Source organism: Neolamprologus brichardi, chromosome 7 (assembly GCF_056152115.1).
Source record: "Neolamprologus brichardi isolate AB-2024 chromosome 7, ASM5615211v1, whole genome shotgun sequence".
NCBI classification, from domain to species: Eukaryota; Metazoa; Chordata; class Actinopteri; order Cichliformes; family Cichlidae; genus Neolamprologus; species Neolamprologus brichardi.
The window spans coordinates 60,540,347-60,562,183 of record NC_142110.1 but is presented as its reverse complement, the minus strand read 5'-3'; the positions used below and the strand labels follow the sequence as shown (position 1 = coordinate 60,562,183).

Here is a 21,837-nt window from a genome sequence, read left to right as displayed (position 1 = left end):
GAAAAAAACAAAACAAAACACCCCATGAAGGCAGTATGAGATCACTAGAGTAAGCAGCAACAGAATTACAAACATTTTCCAGCTTTCTAAGTTGCCAGATTTTGGAGTGTAGTCCTGTATTGGTTTTCAGCTTGCGAAACTTGCTAACAGCTTGCCAACAATGTAAACTGAAGCTTTTCATGTTACCTTCAAATTTTGATTTGAAGGTAACCTCCCAACACCAACACAATCACACATGCACACAATAAGACCGAACTTAAGTCTTTATAAAAACAAATTTTACAACCAGTGAGTGTGACTACTTTGGCTACATTCATGTTTTATGTAGTTTCATATAGGTGTAAGTTTCTATGAATTGGGATGTTGTGCATACCTTGGCCTCCCACTCCATTCCTGCTACAGAGATGCCCAGAAGAATGATTATTGTAATGGTGCCAATTATTCTGATATCGTTGACTTCATCTGTCATGACGGCATCCATACCCTGAGATACAATACAAGGACTTGGTAAATTGAATGACAATGATCAGCAAACAGTGTTTTGATATGTGCTTTTCTCTCTCGATGATGCCAGGACAGCCCACTCCTGCTGATCACTGATCAGCTGTAATTATCAGCTTTCTTGAATTCAATGTGAAACCCTAATAGACTTACAATCAGAAGTTCCACAACAGTCTCAGCAAAGCCCACCACATACATGGCAACAGCCACTGCATTGGCAAAGGCAAAGATAAGACCAATAGAGCCTCCAAACTCTGGGCCAAGACTTCTTGAAATCAGGTAATATGCTCCACCTGAAAACAGCAGGGAGTGTTAGCAAAAGTTCAGTCATGCAAAGTCAGTCATGCAAAGTCAGTCATTCAGTCAAGTAAAACATACCTCCCCTTACAAATCCATTGGTGGCAATGGCAGAGGTGGAGAGGCCAGTGATGGTTGTCACTACTGTAGCCATGGCGACGATCACACAGGAAAGAGCTGCAGAAGAGACCACATCATGAACTCCAAAAACACTTGATTAAAAAAAATGCATAATACTTAACAGTTTTTAGCAGCCCTTCCAATCACTCTCATGTCTCTGTAAAAAGTAACAGGACAAGCCAATGCAGCAACGTCTGTCGCACGTCTCACGTTGTGGTGATATTTCACATCAAAGTGGAAAATTATCAACAAGTGCCAGGAGGCTAGGAATACTGGGCTTAGCTGAGTATGAGCTAGCAGAGAAAGAGTGATGAACACAAAACTGTCAATAAACAAGGGGCAATGAGACATATGCACCTTGCAAGGTTTTCTGGAAAGTAACACTTAATAAAACCGCCAACCTTGTTTCATTTTTTATCATAACCCTGGTAGATGGAAGCTGCGTTTTTTTGTTGGGTTTTTTTAAGAACATCTCAGTCAATTTTTTCATTAATCCTTCCTTCAATTACATGAAGTGTGCTAGTGCTATGTGGTGAAAAACAGTCCCAAACCATGATGTTCAATTTTGGTCCCATCTTACCAGACTAGATTCTCCCAAGATTAAACAGAGTTGCCTCCATCTTTTTCAGCAAACTTTAAACACACTTCAACATGCTTTTTCCACCATGCAATCAGTGGAGTCTTGTGTGGTGAGCAAGCATACAGGCCTTGGTGGTTTAGTGCATTATTGATGGTTTTCTTTGAAACAATTGTAACTATTGATTCTGGCTCAAGTGGTTCTTGGACAACTCTTCTGATAATTCTTTTCACGCCTCTGTTTGAAATCTTGTGCGGAGCACCTGGTTGTGGCTGGTTTAGGTTGAAATGATGTTCTTTCCACTTTTGCATTTTGGCCTTTAGAAATTCTTCTGGCACCGATGCTATCATCACGTTTTACAATAATAAGGTTACAAACATCTTGAGAGAGCTTATTTTTACCCATCAAAAGATGTTTCTTGCGTGACACCTTGTTTTTTTGAGAGACCTTTACATAGGCCATCAGCTGGGACTGAACCAGCTGATATTAATTTGCACTAAGTGGCAGGATTGCTTTCTAAATCATGCTTATTTGAGCTGGAGTCATGACTTTCTATGCCTTAGAAATACATTTACTTAGATTGGTAATGTGTTTATTGTTTATTTTACCCACTGCCTTTATGGTTTAATTTGTATAGATTTGAGAGACCCATTTCAAAGTTTCCTCCCTGTTTTCATAAAGTGATGATTTGCTCCGATTAGATTTTTCCAAAATATTATTTGATACTAAAATTAATACCTGAAGACACGCAATTGCAACACTATTGATATGAGTAATGCAATTTTGACTTCTTGCAGTTTACACACCAGCAGCACTACTGCAGACAGACACACAGCTCCTCCGCTCACTAACAGGTGAAGTAGTTAACATTCATAACACCAAATGACAATGGAAGAACTGAAGAAATATATATTCCCTATATAGATATATAGGGCCAAATCACAACAATAGTTGCCTCAAGGCATTTTATATTATAAAGTAATAATAAACAGCAAAGTTTTAAAATGCAGGGAGTGACCGGTTCAATCTTTTGCAGTAAGTACTCTGTGTTTTTATATATTCTTTGTGTGTGACTAATACTACACTACTATTCATTTCTCCAAATTAATTTTTAGCTTTTCCATAATACTCTACAATAATTATATAGTTTATGTGTTATTTAATCTTTGTTCATTAGTATGTTTTAAAATACATTTTACCTTCTGTAAACCATCTGTACAAATGAAATGACTTAACGTAATTGTAAATACTTATTTTGTTAAACCAAAGTTATAATTAAAGTTAACATATTCAAGAAATGAAAACAGGTACCAAGTATCTCCTTGGCTATCAGGATCTGGCTTGAAATTCTAGTATCATGCCAACCCTGGCTCTCATTTTAATGCTAATGTGGATGCAAACAGATTCCACATTAAGCGCCTTAAAATGTTAATGACCCAATACCAACATTTACATAATAATGTAGATAACCTAATAATTATCCTTATTGCTGTTTTAGAGAAGAGCGGTGCTTCAAAGGATAGTTGCAGATTTCTGTCAGAATCTGCAGATTATATATATATATAGTATAAATAAAATGTTCACGTTTCTCCAACGCTGTCTTTCCAACAGTTTCACTGGATGGCCAGGAAGCGTTCGGATGTCTTCGTGGGCGCTTCTCCGGCGCTGATAATTGGCGTCTGTCTTGTGTCAGTGACGTAAAAGACGGATTTAATGCGACTTGACCGTTCATCGAATATGTATCGGATTCAGTACCACATACAAAAGTGACCCAGATCGGATTTGAAAATATCGGATTTGTGCCGTTCACACTGTCACACCATGATCGGATATGGGTCGCATAAGGTAAAAAAATAAAAAATTAAAAAAATAAATCGGATTTGATGCGCTTTCGCCTGCAGTGTGAACGTAGCCTTATTATAACTGAAAAAGATGTAGTGAAACACTTGCACCTCTGACTGTAATCTAGAATAAAAATGATGAAAGATTAGATTAGAAAGATTAAATAAAAGTAGAATAAGGACTCTTCTACCATCCAACATTTACTTTTGACAGCTGAGGAAAACTGAGCTCAAACCCCTTTTTACAGGTGACCCTCTTTAAGTTGGCCAGCTTTCTACTTACCAATTCCAGACTGGCCCACAATCCAGGACATGCGAATGAAGAGCATTACACCCCAAATGTTCAACATGCAGCGTACCTACAGAGATGAAGAAGTGTTACTGTTGACGCCATTTTAAAAAAACAAACAAACAAACAACCCAACAACAACACATTTGTCAGTCTATATTAAAGTACAGAAAGTTAAATACTAAACTTTTTTTTTTTTTAACTTAACTAAAATAATAAATCTCCAAACCTGCACTACGTCACAGACAGTCAATCGCTGTCAATAAAACAAATCTAGTTTTCAGTGTTTTTTTTGTTTTTTCCTTTTATACAAATAAAACCAAGTTAAAAACAGTCTCTCTCACTCGGGGGAGGGGGGTCGACTACAAACAACTGGATCTAAAACTGATCATATCATGTTCAAGCTGGTACTAATTCATTACTAATGCCATTACATAAGCACTTGTTCACCATTAGTTATTACAGTAACATATAATGTCAAAGAAACTGATTTTTAAAGATTTGCATATGGTGCGTAAGGTTGCTCGTTTGTATGCTTGTTGACATTTATACTGCAAAGTTCAACAAGCTTGTTCTTATTTACACACAGCAATGAATAAGAGCCCTTTTATTTTCATTAAATATAAATAAACTAAGCTACAAAAAAATATTCTGCGAGTTCAAAAACTGAGCAGATACCATTAAACGTTGAAGTGAAAACAGATTTCTGTTAACCAAGTCTGTGGAAGTTCTTATTCTGACAATGTGATAAACCAAAGATTTTATCGAACACCAGTTCTCTATTCAGTGCTTGTTGCCTGTGACTGCAAAAAACTTCACATTTTGTATACAGAGCTTGCACTGTAAGCAGTTTTTACCCCTCTGGCAGAATGTCATTTAAAAACACTTAAAATTCCTCACACAGACTCCATAAGCAACACCCCTCCCCAGTAGGGATCAGTGAGGATCACATTTTACAAAGAAAACGTGAAGACAATACTTGAAAAAAGTTATTCGAAGCCAAGGTTTATATTACAGAGGAAGTAACACTTTCTCATATTGAAACAGAAGTAAGATGACAATATCCAGACACATGAACATAAATAATCCTTTAACCGCTTACTAGATTCAAACATGTCTGTTTTTACACTCAATGGTTAAAATAACTAGCATAATAATAATGATAATGATAATAATAATAATAATAATAATGGATTGCATTTATATAGCGCTTTTCTAGGCCCCCAAAGCGCTTTACAATTCCACTATTCATTCACTCTCACATTCACACACTGGTGCAGGCAAACCACAGTTGTAGCCACAGCTGCCCTGGGGCAGACTGACAGAAGCGAGGCTGCCATATCGCGCCATCGGCCCCTCTGGCCAACACCAGTAGGCGGTAGGGTAAAGTGTCTTGCCACAGCGACCACGACAGAAAGAGCTGGGGGATCGAACCGGTAACCTTCCGGTTACAGATGAGCTTCCCAACCCCCTGAACCACGGTTATGCCACAATTATGCCCAGACAATTATGAATTGCCTGGGCTGGTGAAAGAAAATAATAGTAAGTGGACTGCAGATAAAGTGCAGAACAGAATGGAAAACGCAGTACAGCCAACTGATGCCCATATTGGACTATAGCAGATATATCAATATTAATTTGTGCTATCTGGCATAAGAAAACATTTTCTTAAGAACACAATGCAAACTTCAACTATTTTAGAACTATTTTTGGTTTTTACATGGAATTTGTTATTTTTCATCACTGTCTGCAGCACATGCAGACCATTTCCAAACACAAAGCTACATCTCAGACTCTACAGGCTTCAGTTAGAATTTTAGTACAATTAAAGACTGAACAAGGCAAGCTTGTTTGGAACAGTCCCTTGGAGAAAGTGTCTTCTGTCTAACAGAACTTGGCAGCTTAGGTTTATAAAGTTGAATTTGCACTAACCACAAGACTCCTTTGGACAACTGTCACTAAAGTGCGCTTTGCACCTTTGTAAAAATAAAAATGGCATATTACCATAAACCTCTCATTCGTACTGCCAGTCAAGGTGTTGAATTGGTCCATTAAAAGTCCAGCTCACTACCTCATTAAATTACTATGGCAGTACCTTAAAAGTAATGTGCATGAACTAAAGCAATATTATAAAGAAAACTAGGTCCAACTTTCTCCGCAGCTAAAGTCCTGTTCAACTTCACCTGCTTCCAAGGTGCGTGGAGAGGATGGGAAGAAGAAAAAAAAAAGAAAAAGAGGAGGAACAACTTTATTGACTGACCAACGCGTTTCAGCTTGTGGCCTTCATCAGGGTCAGGGTTGACCTTGATGAAGGCCTAAAATTAGAATTTAAAGTTGGTTCTTTGCTTAGTTGTCTGTTATATGTAGACAAAATTCATTCATCCCCTGGATTAGGTGCCTTTTCTGTGAATGACTTAAAGGTCAGTGTTAACTGGCTTAACAGAATGACATACTTAGTTTTTAAATCACAAGACAGCATATTCCTCACTCTGCACACAAGTAACAAAGCAAAGTAATAATTAAAATTTGACTTACCAGCACCCCCTTAATCCAGCCAAACTTGACCACTCCTTTTGACTCAGCTGCTTCTTTAGCAGCGGCCTCCTCCGCTGGTGTAAGTTCATCACCGTTGGCAAAGCCATCCTCAAAGGGTTCCTTAGAAGCACAAAAAGTTGAATCAAAGTCAGCAACAAGTAGAAGTAAACGTACTCTAAAGCGAAATGCTGGTGCATTATTTAAATCTGATGTTTAAGCACAAAAATGCAAACAAAGCACATGAAAAGTGAAGAAAGTGTTTAAAGTTAGGAACATTTGGAACACATAAATAAAACTGAGGCAAGAGTATGTATCCCACTGTACAGCATGACATTAAACAATACACTACATGCAGTGAGGAACAGAATGGACTAATTGCTATAATTTAGACAGAAATGTTTACCTGTTCATCCTTGAAAAAGAATTTTAGCTGCTCAACAGTTTGTGGCTTCCTTTACATTTCATAATCTGCCAAATGTTTTCAATATGTAACAGATGGCCAACTGCAGGTCACTATTTTTCTTCTCTGTCATTCTGGGATGTGTTCTAATATAAAGGTTTTTGTTGTTTTTAAGGTTTGGACTTTCTGAGTGTCCCAGTCTAAAACTTGTTGAAACACACTGTTGGGACCAAATTGAAAATAAATACATGAAAATGAAGATTTCTCAGTTTGAACATTTGTTGTAATTGTACTATTCTTAATCAAACTTAATAGATTTTAGATTTAAAAACTGCTGCATTCACACATTTTATACAGCATCAAAAGTGGCTCATTTTCTAATAATAATGCCTCGCAGCAAAACAATCTGAAATTCAAACCCAGACAAATGGTAAATGGTAAATGGCCTGTATTTATATAGCGCCTTACTAGTCCCTAAGGACCCCAAAGCGCTTTACATATCCAGTCATCCACCCATTCACACACACATTCACACACAGACAAGTCCCTTCTTTTGACAGTTTGCAGGCTTCTTTGCAGGACTCTGGTTTCTCCTGCCATCGAAAACATTCTCCAGGACACCCTTGCAAAAACATTCCGAAATAACAATTGTTTCATTTCCTGCTTAAATCAAAGGCAATAAAAAAAAAAAAAAGGAACACTGGCTTACAGACACAGGTCACATTCTTTACTTTATGTAGCCGTTAAAAATACTAGAAGCTCCCTTCTGTGCACAATAGTGTCCCATTGGCATCCTCCCTGGGTATACAGTGTATTATATTAACTGCATTGATTGTTCTACTTCAGGTTAATAAGAAGGCAAAGGACATCTGCAAGCCAGCCCTCTGCACGTATACTAGTATTTGGGGTAAATTTGTTTGTTTATGATTAACAGGAACACAGCGGAAAGTAACTATTATCGGGACTGTCTAAATGATTGGTAGGAACTACTACTTCTTCCGCCTGACAGAGTGAGATGCGAAATACGGCTGTATATTGATGATGACCGTCATCACTGATAGATGTCACTTGCGGAGTTCTTTGGTGCTGCAGGACAGGAGCTATTGTTTTTGATTGTTAATTGAATATTTTAAAATGTAGGTAATGACTTTTTAGGTTTTTGATTTCTTATAGGATATTTCTTTATAATTAAACAATAAAAACAACGAGTCTAATGTCTTGTATTCATTATGAAGGTGCAGTTTGAAACACACAACTTTTTATTTTGATTTTCCAAACACATCAAGTTTTTGTACAGAGTATCTGGATCTGATCAGTATAACTAATACCAACCTGAATTTTACTTGGTATCGGGGCAAAAATTTTATCTGTGGTAACGCACATTACTAACTTATACTAAAGCTTTTACTGCATGTCCCCATTCAGTGTTACTGCAGACCAAGGTAATGCCATCCAGAGTAAGAATCTGATTGCAATATTACCAGATATCTAAGATTTTCAGGGCCGAATACAATAACCTCAGTTTTATCTCAATTTAGAAGCAGAAAATTAGAGGTCATCCAGGTCTTTGTGTCTTTAAGACATTCCTGCAGTTTAACTAATTGGTGTGTGTTATCTGGCTTCATGGGTAGATAAAGTTGGTACGATCTCATATCCTCGTGTCGGTGTTGTTCCCATATCATCATAATAAATGTTGTTCCAGGTTCAACATTGCAAGTGACCAATCACATTGTTGTGACGTCATACTTTTGCAACTTCGGGGAAAAACACCTTTAAAAAAAAAAAAAAAGCAAGCAATTTGAATTTTTTGCATTTCAGGACACTGTTCTTTAATAAATGGTAAGCATTATACATGTTGTCCTTGCAACATTGGAATTTCATAAATGAATGAATCGCTTGGCTTACAAAAGTATGATGTGATTGGTCACTTGCAATGCTGAACCTGGAACAGCATTTATTATGATGATGTGGGAACAACACCGACACGAGGATATCAGATCATCCATAAAGGCACGATCTGATAAAGTTGGGTGTCATCTGCATAGCAGTGAACATGTATGCTATGTCTTCTAATGATGCTGCCTAAGTGAAGCATGTATAATGTAAACAGAACTGGTCCTAGCACTGAACCCTGTGGAACTCCATAATTAACCTCAGTGTGTGAAGAGGACTCTCCAATTACATGTACAAATTGGAGTCTATTAGATAGATATGATACAAACCACTGCAGCAGACTACCTGTAATACCTACAGCATGCTCTAATCGCTCTAATAGGATATTATGGTCAACAGTATCAAACGCTGCACTGAGGTCTAGCAGGACAAGCACAGAGATGAGTCCACTGTCAGAGGCCAAAGAAGATTGGGTGTAACCGTCACTAAAGCTGTTTCTGTGCTGTGATGAGCTCTGAAACCTGACGGAAACTCTTCGAATAAGCCATTCCTCTGCAGATGATCTTTAAGCTGTTTGGCTGTTTGCTGTGGTCTCCTGTCCTGTCGGTGGCGCTGTCACTTGGTGTTCGCTCGCTCTGTGGTATAGTATCGCTTCCTGTTCCTGCTCAAACACAGTGGTGTTTCTGAGTAGCTTATTTGCTTAGCAGTTTAATTAACAACTTTTAAATACATTCTTTTTTTTTTCCACAGTATAATCTTCACGTGCTTCATCCGAAGCACACTTTCTGTGTACTCACTACCTAATTTATAGCCAAAGTATCCACTCACTGTCTCTGTACTGTTTCGCTAGCTTAGCTCGTAGCCGACCCGTTAGCACTATGGCTACTTCACCTGTCCCTTCTGCACTTTCTTGCTCATTGTGTCAGATGTTTAGTTACTCCTCGGCCTCCTTTAGCAGTAATGATATCTGTAACAAATGTAGCATATTTGCAGCTCTGGAGGCCAGGATTACTGATCTGGAGACTCGGCTTTGCACCCTTCTCTCACCCTTAGCTAGCCAGGCCCCTGTAGCTGGTGCAGCCGAAGATAGCGTAGGCCCCGCTAGCTGTTCCCCGGCAAATCCCAAGCAGCTGCGGAAAGAAGGCGGCTGGGTAACGGTGAGGAGGAAGCATAGTCCTAAACAGAAGCCCCAGGTACACCACCAACCTGTTCATGTGTCTAACCGTTTTTCCCCACTCGGTGACACACCCGCTGGGGGTCAAACTCTGGTAATTGGTGATTTTGTTCTCAGACATGTGAAGCTAGAGACACCGGCAACCATAGTCAATTGTCTTCCAGGGGCCAGAGCAGGCGACATTGAAGGAAATTTAAAACTGCTGGCTAAGGGTAAACGTAAATTCAATAAAATCATAATTCACGTCGGCAGTAATGACACCCGGTTACGCCAATCGGAGGTCACTAAAATCAATATTGAATCGGTGTGTAACTTTGCCAAAACAATGTCGGACTCTGTAGTTTTCTCTGGTCCCCTCCCCAATCAGACCAGGAGTGACATGTTTAGCCGCATGTTCTCCTTAAATTGCTGGCTGTCTGAGTGGTGTCCCAGAAATGATGTGGGCTTCATAGATAATTGGCAAACCTTCTGGAGGAAACCTGGTCTTGTTAGGAGAGATGGCATCCATCCCACTTTGGATGGAGCAGCTCTCATTTCTAGAAATATCGACAAATTTATTAAACCCCTCAAAACATGACTATCCAGAGTTGGGACCAGGAAGCAGAGTTGCAGTCTTACACGCCTCTCTGCAGCTTCCCTCCTCCTGCTACCCCCCCAAAAACCCATCTCCATAGAGACTGTGTCTGCTTCCAAAAAGACAAAAAACAAACTAAAAACCAGCAACAAACAACTTAAACATTTACAAAGAAAGAACAATACAGTATCCACATCTGAACCAAAGAGTAAAACAGTGAAATGTGGATTATTAAATATTAGGTCTCTCTCCTCCAAGTCTCTGTTAGTACATGACTTAATAATTGATCAACAAATTGATTTACTCTGCCTTACAGAAACCTGGTTGCAGCAGGATGATTATGTTAGTTTAAATGAATCAACACCCCCGAGTCATTCTAACTACCAGAAATCTCGAAGCACAGGTCGAGGGGGCGGTTTGGCAGCAATTTTTCACACCAGTCTATTAATTAATGAAAGACCAAGACAGACTTTTATTTCATTTGAAAGCCTGATGCTTAACATTGTCCACCCCAGCTGTGAAACTCAGAAACCAGTCTTACTTGTTATCATCTATCGTCCACCTGGGCCTTACACAGAGTTTCTGCCTGATTTCTCAGACTTTATATCTAATTTAGTTCTGAGCTCAGATAAAATAATTATTGTGGGTGATTTTAACATCCATGTTGATGCTAAAAATGACAGCCTCAACATGGCATTTAATCTGTTGTTAGACTCAATTGGTTTCTCTCAAAATGTAAAAGAACCCACCCACCACTTTAATCACACTCTAGATCTTGTTTTAACATATGGCATAGAAACTGAACATTTAACAGTGTTTCCTGAAAACCCTCTCCTGTCTGATCATTTCTTGATAACATTTACATTTACAATAATTGATTACGCAGCAGTGGAGAGTGGACTTTATCAAAGTAGATGTCTTTCTGAAAGCGCTGTAACTAAGTTTAAGAATATAATCCAGCCACTGTTATCATCGTCAATGCCCTGTACCAACACAGAGCAGAGCAGCTATCTGAACGCTACCCCAACAGAGGTCGATTATCTTGTTAATAATTTCACCTCCTCACTACGTACGACTCTGGATACTGTAGCTCCAGTGAAAACTAAGGTCTCTAATCAGAACTACCTGACCCCGTGGTATAATTCTCAAACACGTACCCTAAAGCAGATGACTCGTAATCTGGAGAGGAAATGGCGTGTCACAAATTTAGAGGATCATCATTTAGCCTGGAGAAATAGTTTGTTGCTTTATAAGAAAGCCCTCCGCAAAGCCAGAACAGCTTACTACTCATCACTGATTGAAGAAAATAAGAACAACCCCAGGTTTCTCTTCAGCACTGTAGCCAGGCTGACAAAAAGTCAGAGCTCTTTTGAGCCAACCATCCCTTTAACGTTAACTAGTGATGACTTCATGAACTTCTTCACAAATAAAATTTTTATCATTAGAGAAAAAGTTACCAATAATCATCCCACAGATGTAATATTATCTACAGCTACTCTTAGTTCCATTGATGTTAAGTTAGACTCTTTTTCTCCAATCGATCTTTCTGAGTTAACTTCAATAATTACTTCCTCCAAACCATCAACGTGTCTTTTAGACCCCATTCCTACAAAACTGCTCAAAGAAGTCCTGCCATTGATTAATTCTTCGATCTTATATATGATCAACCTATCTCTAATAATCGGCTATGTACCACAGGCCTTCAAGGTGGCTGCAGTTAAACCTTTACTCAAAAAGCCATCTCTAGACCCAGCAGTCTTAGCTAATTATAGGCCAATCTCCAACCTTCCTTTCATATCAAAAATCCTTGAAAGAGTAGTTGTCAAACAGCTAACAGATCATCTGCAGAGGAATGGTTTATTTGAAGAGTTTCAGTCAGGTTTCAGAGTTCATCACAGCACAGAAACAGCTTTAGTGAAGGTTACAAATGATCTTCTTATGGCCTCTGACAGTGGACTCATCTCTGTGCTTGTCCTTCTTGACCTTAGTGCAGCATTCGATACTGTTGACCATAATATCCTGTTAGAGCGATTAGAACATGCTGTAGGTATTACAGGTATTGCACTGCAGTGGTTTGTATCATATCTATCTAATAGACTCCAATTTGTGCATGTAAATGGAGAGTCCTCTTCACACACTGAGGTTAATTATGGAGTTCCACAGGGTTCAGTGCTAGGACCAATTCTGTTTACATTATACATGCTTCCCCTAGGCAGCATCATTAGAAGACATAGCATACATTTTCACTGCTATGCTGATGACACCCAGCTCTATCTGTCCATAAAGCCAGATAACACACACCAATTAGTTAAACAGCAGGAATGTCTTAAAGACATAAAGACTTGGATGGCCACTAACTTTCTGCTTCTTAACTCAGATAAAACTGAGGTCATTGTACTCGGCGCTGAAAAGCTTAGAAATATGGTATCTAACCAGATTCTTACTCTGGATGGCATTACCTTGGCCTCCAGTAACACTGTGAGGAACCTTGGAGTCATTTTTGACCAGGATATGTCCTTCAACGCACATATTAAACAAATATGTAAGACTGCGTTCTTCCATTTGCGCAACATCTCTAAAATTAGAAATATCCTGTCTCAGAGTGATGCTGAAAAACTAGTTCATGCATTTATTACTTCCAGGCTGGACTACTGCAATTCATTATTATCAGGATGTCCAAAAAACTCACTGAAAAGCCTTCAGTTAATCCAAAATGCTGCAGCAAGAGTACTGACAGGGACTAGAAAGAGAGAGCATATTTCTCCTGTTTTGGCTTCCCTTCATTGGCTTCCTGTTAAATCCAGAATTGAATTCAAAATCCTGCTCCTCACATACAAGGTCTTAAATAATCAGGCCCCATCTTATCTTAATGACCTTGTAGTACCATATTACCCTATTAGAGCACTTCGCTCCCGCTCTGCAGGCCTACTTGTTGTTCCTAGAGTATTTAAAAGTAGAATGGGAGGGAGAGCCTTCAGTTTTCAGGCCCCTCTTCTGTGGAACCAGCTTCCAGTTTGGATTCGGGAGACAGACACTATCTATACTTTTAAGATTAGGCTTAAAACTTTCCTTTTTGCTAAAGCATATAGTTAGGGCTGGACCAGGTGACCCTGAATCCTCCCTTAGTTATGCTGCAATAGATGTAGGCTGCCGGGGGATTCCCATGATGCATTGAGTTTTTCCTTTCCAGTCACCTTTCTCACTCACTATGTGTTAATAGACCTCTCTGTATTGAATCATATCTGTTATTAATCTCTGTCTCTCTTCCACAGCATGTCTTTTATCCTGTCTTCCTTCTCTCACCCCAACCGGTCGCAGCAGATGGCCGCCCCTCCCTGAGCCTGGTTCTGCCGGAGGTTTCTTCCTGTTAAAAGGGAGTTTTTCCTTCCCACTGTCGCCAAAGTGCTTGCTCATAGGGGGTCATATGATTGTTGGGCTTTTCTCTGTATCTATGAAGCGCCTTGAGGCGACATTTGTTGTGATTTGGCGCTATATAAATAAAATTGAATTGAATTGAATTGAATTGGCGACTACTCTTTCAAGAATTCTTGAGATGGAGGAAGGTTGGAGATGAAGGCTGGCCTATAATTAGCTAAGACAGCTGGGTCAAGAGATGGCTTTTTAAGAAACTGTTTAACTACTGACAGCTTGAAGGTCTGTGGTGCATAGCTGATTATTAGAGATGGTGATAATGCTGTGTATGTTTCAGGTACATATGTTTTTGGGGGACTAAATCTATTAACTTTGTCCTCCTTAAATTGTAAAATTAGGTAAGGAGGAGCCAATGAAGAGAAGACAGTGGGAGAAGCCAATATGTTCTCTTTCTAGTCCCTGTTAGTACTCTCGCTACAGTATTTCATTTCAACGGAAAGCTTTTCATGGAATTTTTAGGACATCCTGATAATAATGAATTACATTGGCTCAGCCTAGAAGTAACAAATGCTTGAACTAGTATTTCAGTGTCACTCTGAGACAGGATAGTTCCACTTTTAGAGATATTGCAAAAAAAAGAAAAAAAAGAAAAGAAAGACAGCAGCCCTGCATATTTGCTTAATATGCACAATGAAACATATTCTGGTAAAAAAAAAAACAACTCCATCATTCCTCAGTGTTACTGGAGGCCAAGGTAATGCCATCCAGAGTAAGAAACTGGTTAGATACCATATTTCTAAGATTTTAAGGGCTTAATACAATGCCCTAAGTTTTATCTGAATTTAGCAGCAGGTAATTAGAGGCCATCCAGATCTTTATGTCTAGAGCTATGCTCCCTCCTCACAGTCACACAGCTATCATGCTTTCCTGGCTGCTTGGGACAATCTGCTGGGGTGAGAGTTAATGGTGGCTATGCTAACAACTGTCGCACTGAATACAGGAGCCTGGCTGTGAGTTTTTCGCAATAGTGCAGAGCTGGGCCTCCAAATCAGTAATCCTGGTCGCCAGAGCAGTAAACGGACTAGATTATTACAAGAGTAGCTATACACTGAGCAGAAAGGTGCAGGAAGGACAGGTGAAGAAGCCACGCTGGTTGCGAGTTGGCTACAAGCCAAGCGAGAGACAGCCAAAGTGAATAAATACATTTAGTGTCAGTTTCAGAGGGTGCACCTTGGATAAAGCACGTGAAGATTACACTTAGTTATCTAGACGTCATCTAAAACATTTTCATTAAATAGGCTACACAAAAACACCACTGTGCATTGTGACAGGAATATGAAGTGATACTGTACTGCAGAGAACACACGCATGAACAAACGCACACAGAGAGACGTGTCAGTGGACTGGGTCGGTTACACTGGCTGTATAAATAGGTGTTATAAATTATTCAAGTGAGCTGGGCCTTTGGCACGTGCAGTGCTGAGCTGTGGGAGGGAGGGCCTCAAGATCACTCCACTTGGACCATCTGTCAACATCCCCTAAATGACTCAGCAAAACTGCTACAATCAAGCCATGGCAGCTGGATGGGCTAAAGGCTTCTGATCTGAATTATCATAATTGTATTATATTACCAGAATTATAAAAGTATTAAGATGATGGATCAATCCATTTTAAATCTGTGAAACGTAGACAGAAATTGCTCTATATACACAATTTCTTGTACAACAAAGTTGAAAAGGGACCCAGGCAAAATGGAACTGTGCTGTGGAGTGACCTATCAGAACTTCGAGATGCATTATGGGAATCATCGATGCTCTGTCTCCAGGCTAAAGAGAAGAGCGAGCATCAGGTTTGTTATCAGCACACAGTTTAAAAGCCAGCATCTGTTAATGGTGAATGATGTCCATTATGAAATGACACTTCATAGTATTTCCAAGTATCTACCTTGAAATCAGTGCAAACAATTATCATCATATCCAGGGGGGAAAAAGACCAGGACAAAAAGGCCATGACAAAGCACCAGCTCTACGTGATCCTTTCATTTGAAGCATTTCTTTTCTTACCTGTTGTTCTTTATAACAAATCCCATATCCCATACAGTAACCTTTTCAAACTGCAGTGACGATACACAGCACTAGCTAATGACGCAAAGTCTGCATTATGTGCCCCAACACATTTGCAATTTAGTAATGCACCTGCGGCTTTTGGACAAGTGGTTGAGGATACCTTTATGTGGCATTAGGACAGCTTAACAGTTCCAAAGGTAAAATAAATCTGCTTCGGGCACATTTTTAAACAGCTGGGCAATATGAAATTGAATTCCTAACTATGGGTGATATCAGGTCATGTTGCTTATGTCATTACGCTATTACTGACACCATAAATCAGGAGAGCATCTGGTTTGTAGAAAGAGGTCAGACTCTTTCCTGGACACTCTTCATGATGAATGGAGACAAACAATGCCCTTTAATGTTCTACTACAGATCGAAGAAATTCATTTACACATTTACACTTGTCAAAGTTCAAGAATGCATAACTAGTTATTCAGCATCATATTCATGAATGGTAGACATTTGATAACTGTTCACACATGCAGCCCCGTCCCCCTCAATTCGACTCATTTTCTGTGTTTGTACTGGAAAAACAGAATGATTCTTATTATGCTGAGTGAAAAGCAAAGGTGGAAAAACTATTTCCAGATCGTACTGTAATGACAAGTTCCAGCTGGTTTCACTTATGTTCCCTGCAGACATTTTCTTCTGTTACTTCTTTGTACAAATGAGAGTTTAGCATTTGTTTATCTCAAACTCATTCTCAGAGTTCCAATCAAACTTGAGCAAAGACAATACTGCATTGTTCAACTGGTAAAAAATAATTCCAAGTACACTTACAGTTAAAACTGTAATTTGTGGAAACCTAGCATTGGTCAGACTATATTTCAGTAAAGATGTTCACCATCTTAGAGATTACTTAAAAACACAAATCTGGTGTTAAATGTCTCTTAACAAGCTCCACTTCAACCAGACACTTTCAGCAGCCACTAACAAGCTTCTGACATAATTGTGGCTGGACCACTTGTCTTGGAAGAATTGGTAGCGTTTTATTTAATTTGCTTTTTTTCATGGCAGAGAACCAGCTTGTAAACAAAGACCACAAATTTTCAACAGAGTTGAAGTCCGAGCTTTGGGAAGCTCTAAAACAGCCTACTTTAGTGATTCCAAAACCACATTTGACGTGCGTTTGGGATTGTTGTCCTGCTGGAACACCAAGTTGTGCAATTTTCAACCGCCTTGCTGTTGTTTTGAGGTGAAGTTAAAGAATCTGGACATACTCTTTCTTAATTATTCTATCCACATAAAAAGACAGAATATACACTTAAATCAACTTATGTGCTATAATGTCCAGCCTATTTGAAGCCAGAAAAGATGCTAAATGGTAAATGGCCTGTATTTGTATAGTGCTTTACTTAGTCCCTGTGGACCCCAAAGCGCTTTGCACTACATTCAGTCATCCACCCATTCACTAGAGGTGGGAATCACCATACATCCCACGATACGATATCATTGCAATTTTTTAAAATATTTTGCGATATTCCGATTCTGTACATAAAGGTAAACTTTATCAATATTCATTTTCTCTAATATCAAAGTCTCGCACTCAGTCTTTCTCTCATTTTAGTCAGTTTTATTGTTGACAAACTGAACGGTTTGTATTACAGTCTAGTCCAACTTAACTGAATGCAACCATCTGGTACAATTATAGCTATTCTGAACTATGCAATTTATGAAAACTATGCAGCCCATTCAGCAACTGAAGAATTTGAAAGTAAATTATTTACCATTAAATTAAAACAAAATATCATTTTACATTAAATAAAAAAAGTTTTAAACTTAATTAAAATAAAACATGTCTTAAATTAAAATAAGTAAACTGTCATGTTTATTGCTGCCAAAAAACAAGTTAAACACATTTGAAGGAATGTCAGGATTCTTGCTCAGAAAAAGGAGCTGATCAACATGCTCTGAAGTCAGAGCATGTTCCATTCCACAAAAACTATTTTTGTAACAAAATATCGATTTCTGCTGTCCCTGTATCGATACATTATTAGCAAACAAAATATCACGATACTACACAGTATCGATTTTTTCCCCCACCCCTACCATTCACACACTGGTGATTGCAAGCTACAATGTAGCCACAACTGCCCTTGGGCGCACTGACCGAGGCGAGGCTGCTGGACACTGGCGCCACCGGGCCCTCTGACCAGGGAGGAAGGGAGGAAGCTTAAGGCAGAGCTGGACTATAAACTGTGCGGCTCAGTCAGGCAAAGCCTAAAAAGGGCCCACTCAGAGTTAAGGGAGTTAATATAATTTGATATCTTATTCACAAGTGATGGGAAGGTTTACTTGGACAGGTGGATTGGTATGGCGTCATGGGTTATGTAGATATTGTGCCAGACTGTCGTTGTGAAGAGAGAAGTGAGACAAAAGCAAAGCTTTTGATTTTATCAGTCAATCTATGACCATGAACTCTGGGTAATGAGTAAGGTCATGAATATGAGTTTCTCGGCCTTAGAGACAGGGCGAGGAGCTCAGAAATCTAGAGGAATTCTGGCTTAGGAAACTGAAGAGGACCTGGAATGTGGCTGGGAAGATAGACATTTGGAAAACCTTGCTTAGCATAGACCCACCACAACCTGACTTTAGATGAGAGAAAGATAGTCGATAGTGGATGCAAGGCAACAACAATCTTTTTATGTTTGTTTTATGGAATGTTTTCCCTTTCTGAAAAATTTGCTTTTATTGGATTTTTAAAACTCATTAGATATCAGTTAGCCACGATTAGTCGACTAGTCACAACTATCAAAATCGTCGACGACTGATTTAATAGTCGACACGTCGTTTGAAGCTTTGTAAGATCACAAAAGACGCAGGAATAAGTAGTAGAATTTAAGAGTGTAATAACAGACTGAAACAGAAGATGGCAGCACTGCATGTACAAGGATGTCAGCTGCCGTTAAACCCCGAAGAAGAAGAAGTAGCTCTGTCCCAGAATTCATAGCGCAGCCCAGCTCAGTTGTCAACAATGGCGGCAGCTAGTTCGTTTTAATATTACTCTTATTATTCTTTCTGAGTCACAAAATAAACGTTTAACATATTTTCAGGCGAGAATGTAGCTGTATAAACCTCAAATATCTGCTCAGTTTATCAAGACACCACATATTTTCAAAAGCGCTCCGACGTTTTCGGAGACGTCTGTTACCCACTAGCTCGATAGCTAGCCGGGGGCAAGGCTCACTAGAGCCCGTGAGAACACCGGACTCCCGGCAAATCGTTTTCAAACCCACCGCCGTCTTTCGCTACTCAGGTTAAACATATATAAGTCACTTAGATAACTTAAAAATGTTATTGTTTGGCTTTTTTAGTATTTTATTTGTTCCTGAGTAAATCGGTTTGGCTGAGATTAAAGTTATAGTTTTTACACAGCTGAATAAACGTCAAGCAGACAACTGATTATCAGAAGTGTGAGATGCTGGAGAATATACTCAGGTGTCCTGTTATATTTTAGATAGCAAGGAGTTTGTTAAACTTCACCGAAACAATCTGCAAATTTCATTAAAATTTAATAAACTATCATCTTGTCTTTATTTTTAGTTAGCACATACCTTAAACGCTTAAAGCTGTAAGCTAATGATAGTTATAGAAGAGCAGATGCTGCTGGTGCAATAAGCTGTACGTTTTACGTCCAATGGATGCATGATCTGATTAGTCGATTAATCGCAAAAAAAAAAATCGGTGACTAGTCGACTGTCAAAATAATCGTTTGTGGCATCCCTAAATCAGTATGAGTCTAATAAATCCTACATCAGCTGAGCTCTAAGAGAATTTATGGTCTTTATTTATATAAGCATTTCTTATCTTATATAAGCAGTAAAAGGAGAAACAGTGTTCATGTGCTCAGTAATGAAAGCTGGAGAAGAAGCTCAAAGCAGTATCACATGCTACGTATTAGGATAGTATGTTGTTGAATTTACTTGCTGGCTCTGTGTTAGGAACAAATTTAATAAGTTTAAGTCTCTGCCTTTTAAATTCAGCTCCCCATTCTACTTGCACAAAACAACACAGAATAGGTTAGTGAACATTTTCTACATGACTGAAACAACACAAAGGCCGTCTCTGCACAACAATGACAAAGCATCAAGAGCTTTGGATGTTTTTGAAAACTGTACCATGATGTGCCACAAATGGTAGTTACAAAATAAAATTAATTAATTTTGCAGTTTAGGTTTTACAAAACCTAACCTTGTGCACAGTAAAGCACAGTAAAGTTAAAAAAAACAAACAAACAAAAAAAAACCTCTTGTGAATCTTGAAGCACACAGGAAAGATCCTTATGTAGACCTTTGATTGACAATCTGTATCTTAGGGGGGGGGGGGGGGGGGGGGGGAGCTACTCTCTCCCACGGAGAGGATTTTACCAAATCATGTAGCAGTGCTGAATTAAGGAGCACGTCATAGAATAGGGAACTGCGGTTGGAGTTGTTACTAAAAAAAAAAAAAAAAAAAGTTATTATTATACATTACTCGTTACTTTCCTTTAAAATAATGCATGTTACATTTGTAAATTGACATGTCACATAATTTCCAGTTAACAATGTAGAACTTGTGGTTACTAGCATAACCCAAGTTCTCTGAAAACAATGTGAGGAATCACAAAACAACAACCCCAAAAAAACCAAACAACAACACAACCCCCCCCCCCCCCCCAAAAAAAAAACAACAACAACAAAAAACAACAAAAAACCCAAAACAAAACAAAAACAGGCTTAATAGTAGGCCTCAGTCTGTGGACGTCATTCACAAATCTCCTTATCAGAGAATGCTGGCCAACTGGTGCATTACCAAAGCCAACATTACACTTCAATAGTGGAAAATATTCCCCCCTTATCTAGAAAAGAGAACTGATAAGGAATCATATTGCTAGCTGTGCACTCTTTTTCAAATACACAACATTTGCCATCATAAAGTGAGCATGTGGCAAAAGAGTTCTTGCACTCCAAATGCTCTCAATCACTATCAGAGGGAGCCCAGATACTTTTAAATTCAGCCTTTTACGTGCCACTCCAGAGAGCTAAATGCTCTGAATGTATGGCGTTATTTTTGTGCCACTATTCTGAGCGCACGTTAAAAAAAAAAATTGCATGTGCAAGTGTTGCATTTTGAGAAGAAATGTATTTTGAGCGAAGACAAGCTAAATTTGAGTGAACAAAATTCATTGCTGCGTGCAAAAAAAAAAAAAAAAAAAAAAAAAAAAAAAAAGGGGGGGGGGATTTCAGTGTTTGCCATCATCCACACACACACACACACTCACTCAGTTTTTACATTTGCGCTTGCTCGTACTGTGTTGCTCGCGCTCTGAACATTTCTGCCTGTGCGCATTCAACTCTTTCTGTACACCGTTATATTTGTGCCACAAAACCAGCCAATCACAGACTTGGATGCAAAAAAATCTGATTGGCTGTTTTGGTCTCCAATCAGCTCCAATCTGGCGCAAAGTGGGCGATAAACAAACAAGAGAGATGGGACTTGTGGCAGAAAAGCCGATCAGCTGATCATTGATCAGTTTCATGATTGAAGTGGCGAGAGGGAGGGAGAGAATGAGAGAAGAGGCAGCTGTGCAGCAAAAAACACAGAATGACTCCAGCTTTGTGTCTATTTTTCATTCTAGCTGAAGTCCGGGATAAATCGCGTTCCTTTTCACCTCAATACGGATGTATTGTAATTGGTCCAGCCCAGAGTTGATCATGACCAAGTGGCTAATCCACTACCTTTTATTGTTTATACCGTTACAAAAACAAACAAACATAAAAGTGAAAAATCACCATCGGCCCGACGGGCAAATGCCCAGTATGCCCAATGGCCAATCCAGCTATGCGGTCAGCAGGTGGGTAACAGGCATCTCCGAAAACGTTAGAGCACTTATGCAAATATGTGATGTCTTGATAAATCGAGCAGATATTTGAAGTTTGCACAGCAACATTCTCGCATGAAAACATTTTTAAAAGTTTATTTTGTGATCCAAAAAGAGTAATATTTCAAACTCCGCCACTCTGTGTTCCTCCGCCACTGCTTTGTTTGAGTTTTGGACCAAATGGATTCTGGGATATTACATTTCGTCATTTCGAGCTGATTGGAGACCAAAACAGCTAATCAGATTTTTTTCATCCAAATCTGTGATTGGTTGGTTTTGTGGCACAAATATAA

At 39.0% G+C, this 21,837-nt stretch overlaps 1 protein-coding gene across 2 annotated transcripts in view; it reads right to left on the bottom strand.

Moving 5' to 3' along the window:
- Window positions 1-21,837, bottom strand: part of LOC102776993 (solute carrier family 12 member 2-like) — a 62,413-nt gene that overhangs the window by 27,604 nt on the left and 12,972 nt on the right. For both annotated transcript variants that reach the window (XM_087844014.1, XM_087844015.1), the window contains exons 2-6: window positions 6,161-6,280; window positions 3,620-3,695; window positions 880-975; window positions 655-794; window positions 374-484 (exon numbers count right to left, since the gene is read on the bottom strand). In XM_087844014.1, the coding sequence (XP_087700140.1) occupies window positions 374-484; window positions 655-794; window positions 880-975; window positions 3,620-3,695; window positions 6,161-6,280 (543 nt within the window). The remainder of the gene's footprint in view (window positions 1-373; window positions 485-654; window positions 795-879; window positions 976-3,619; window positions 3,696-6,160; window positions 6,281-21,837) is intronic.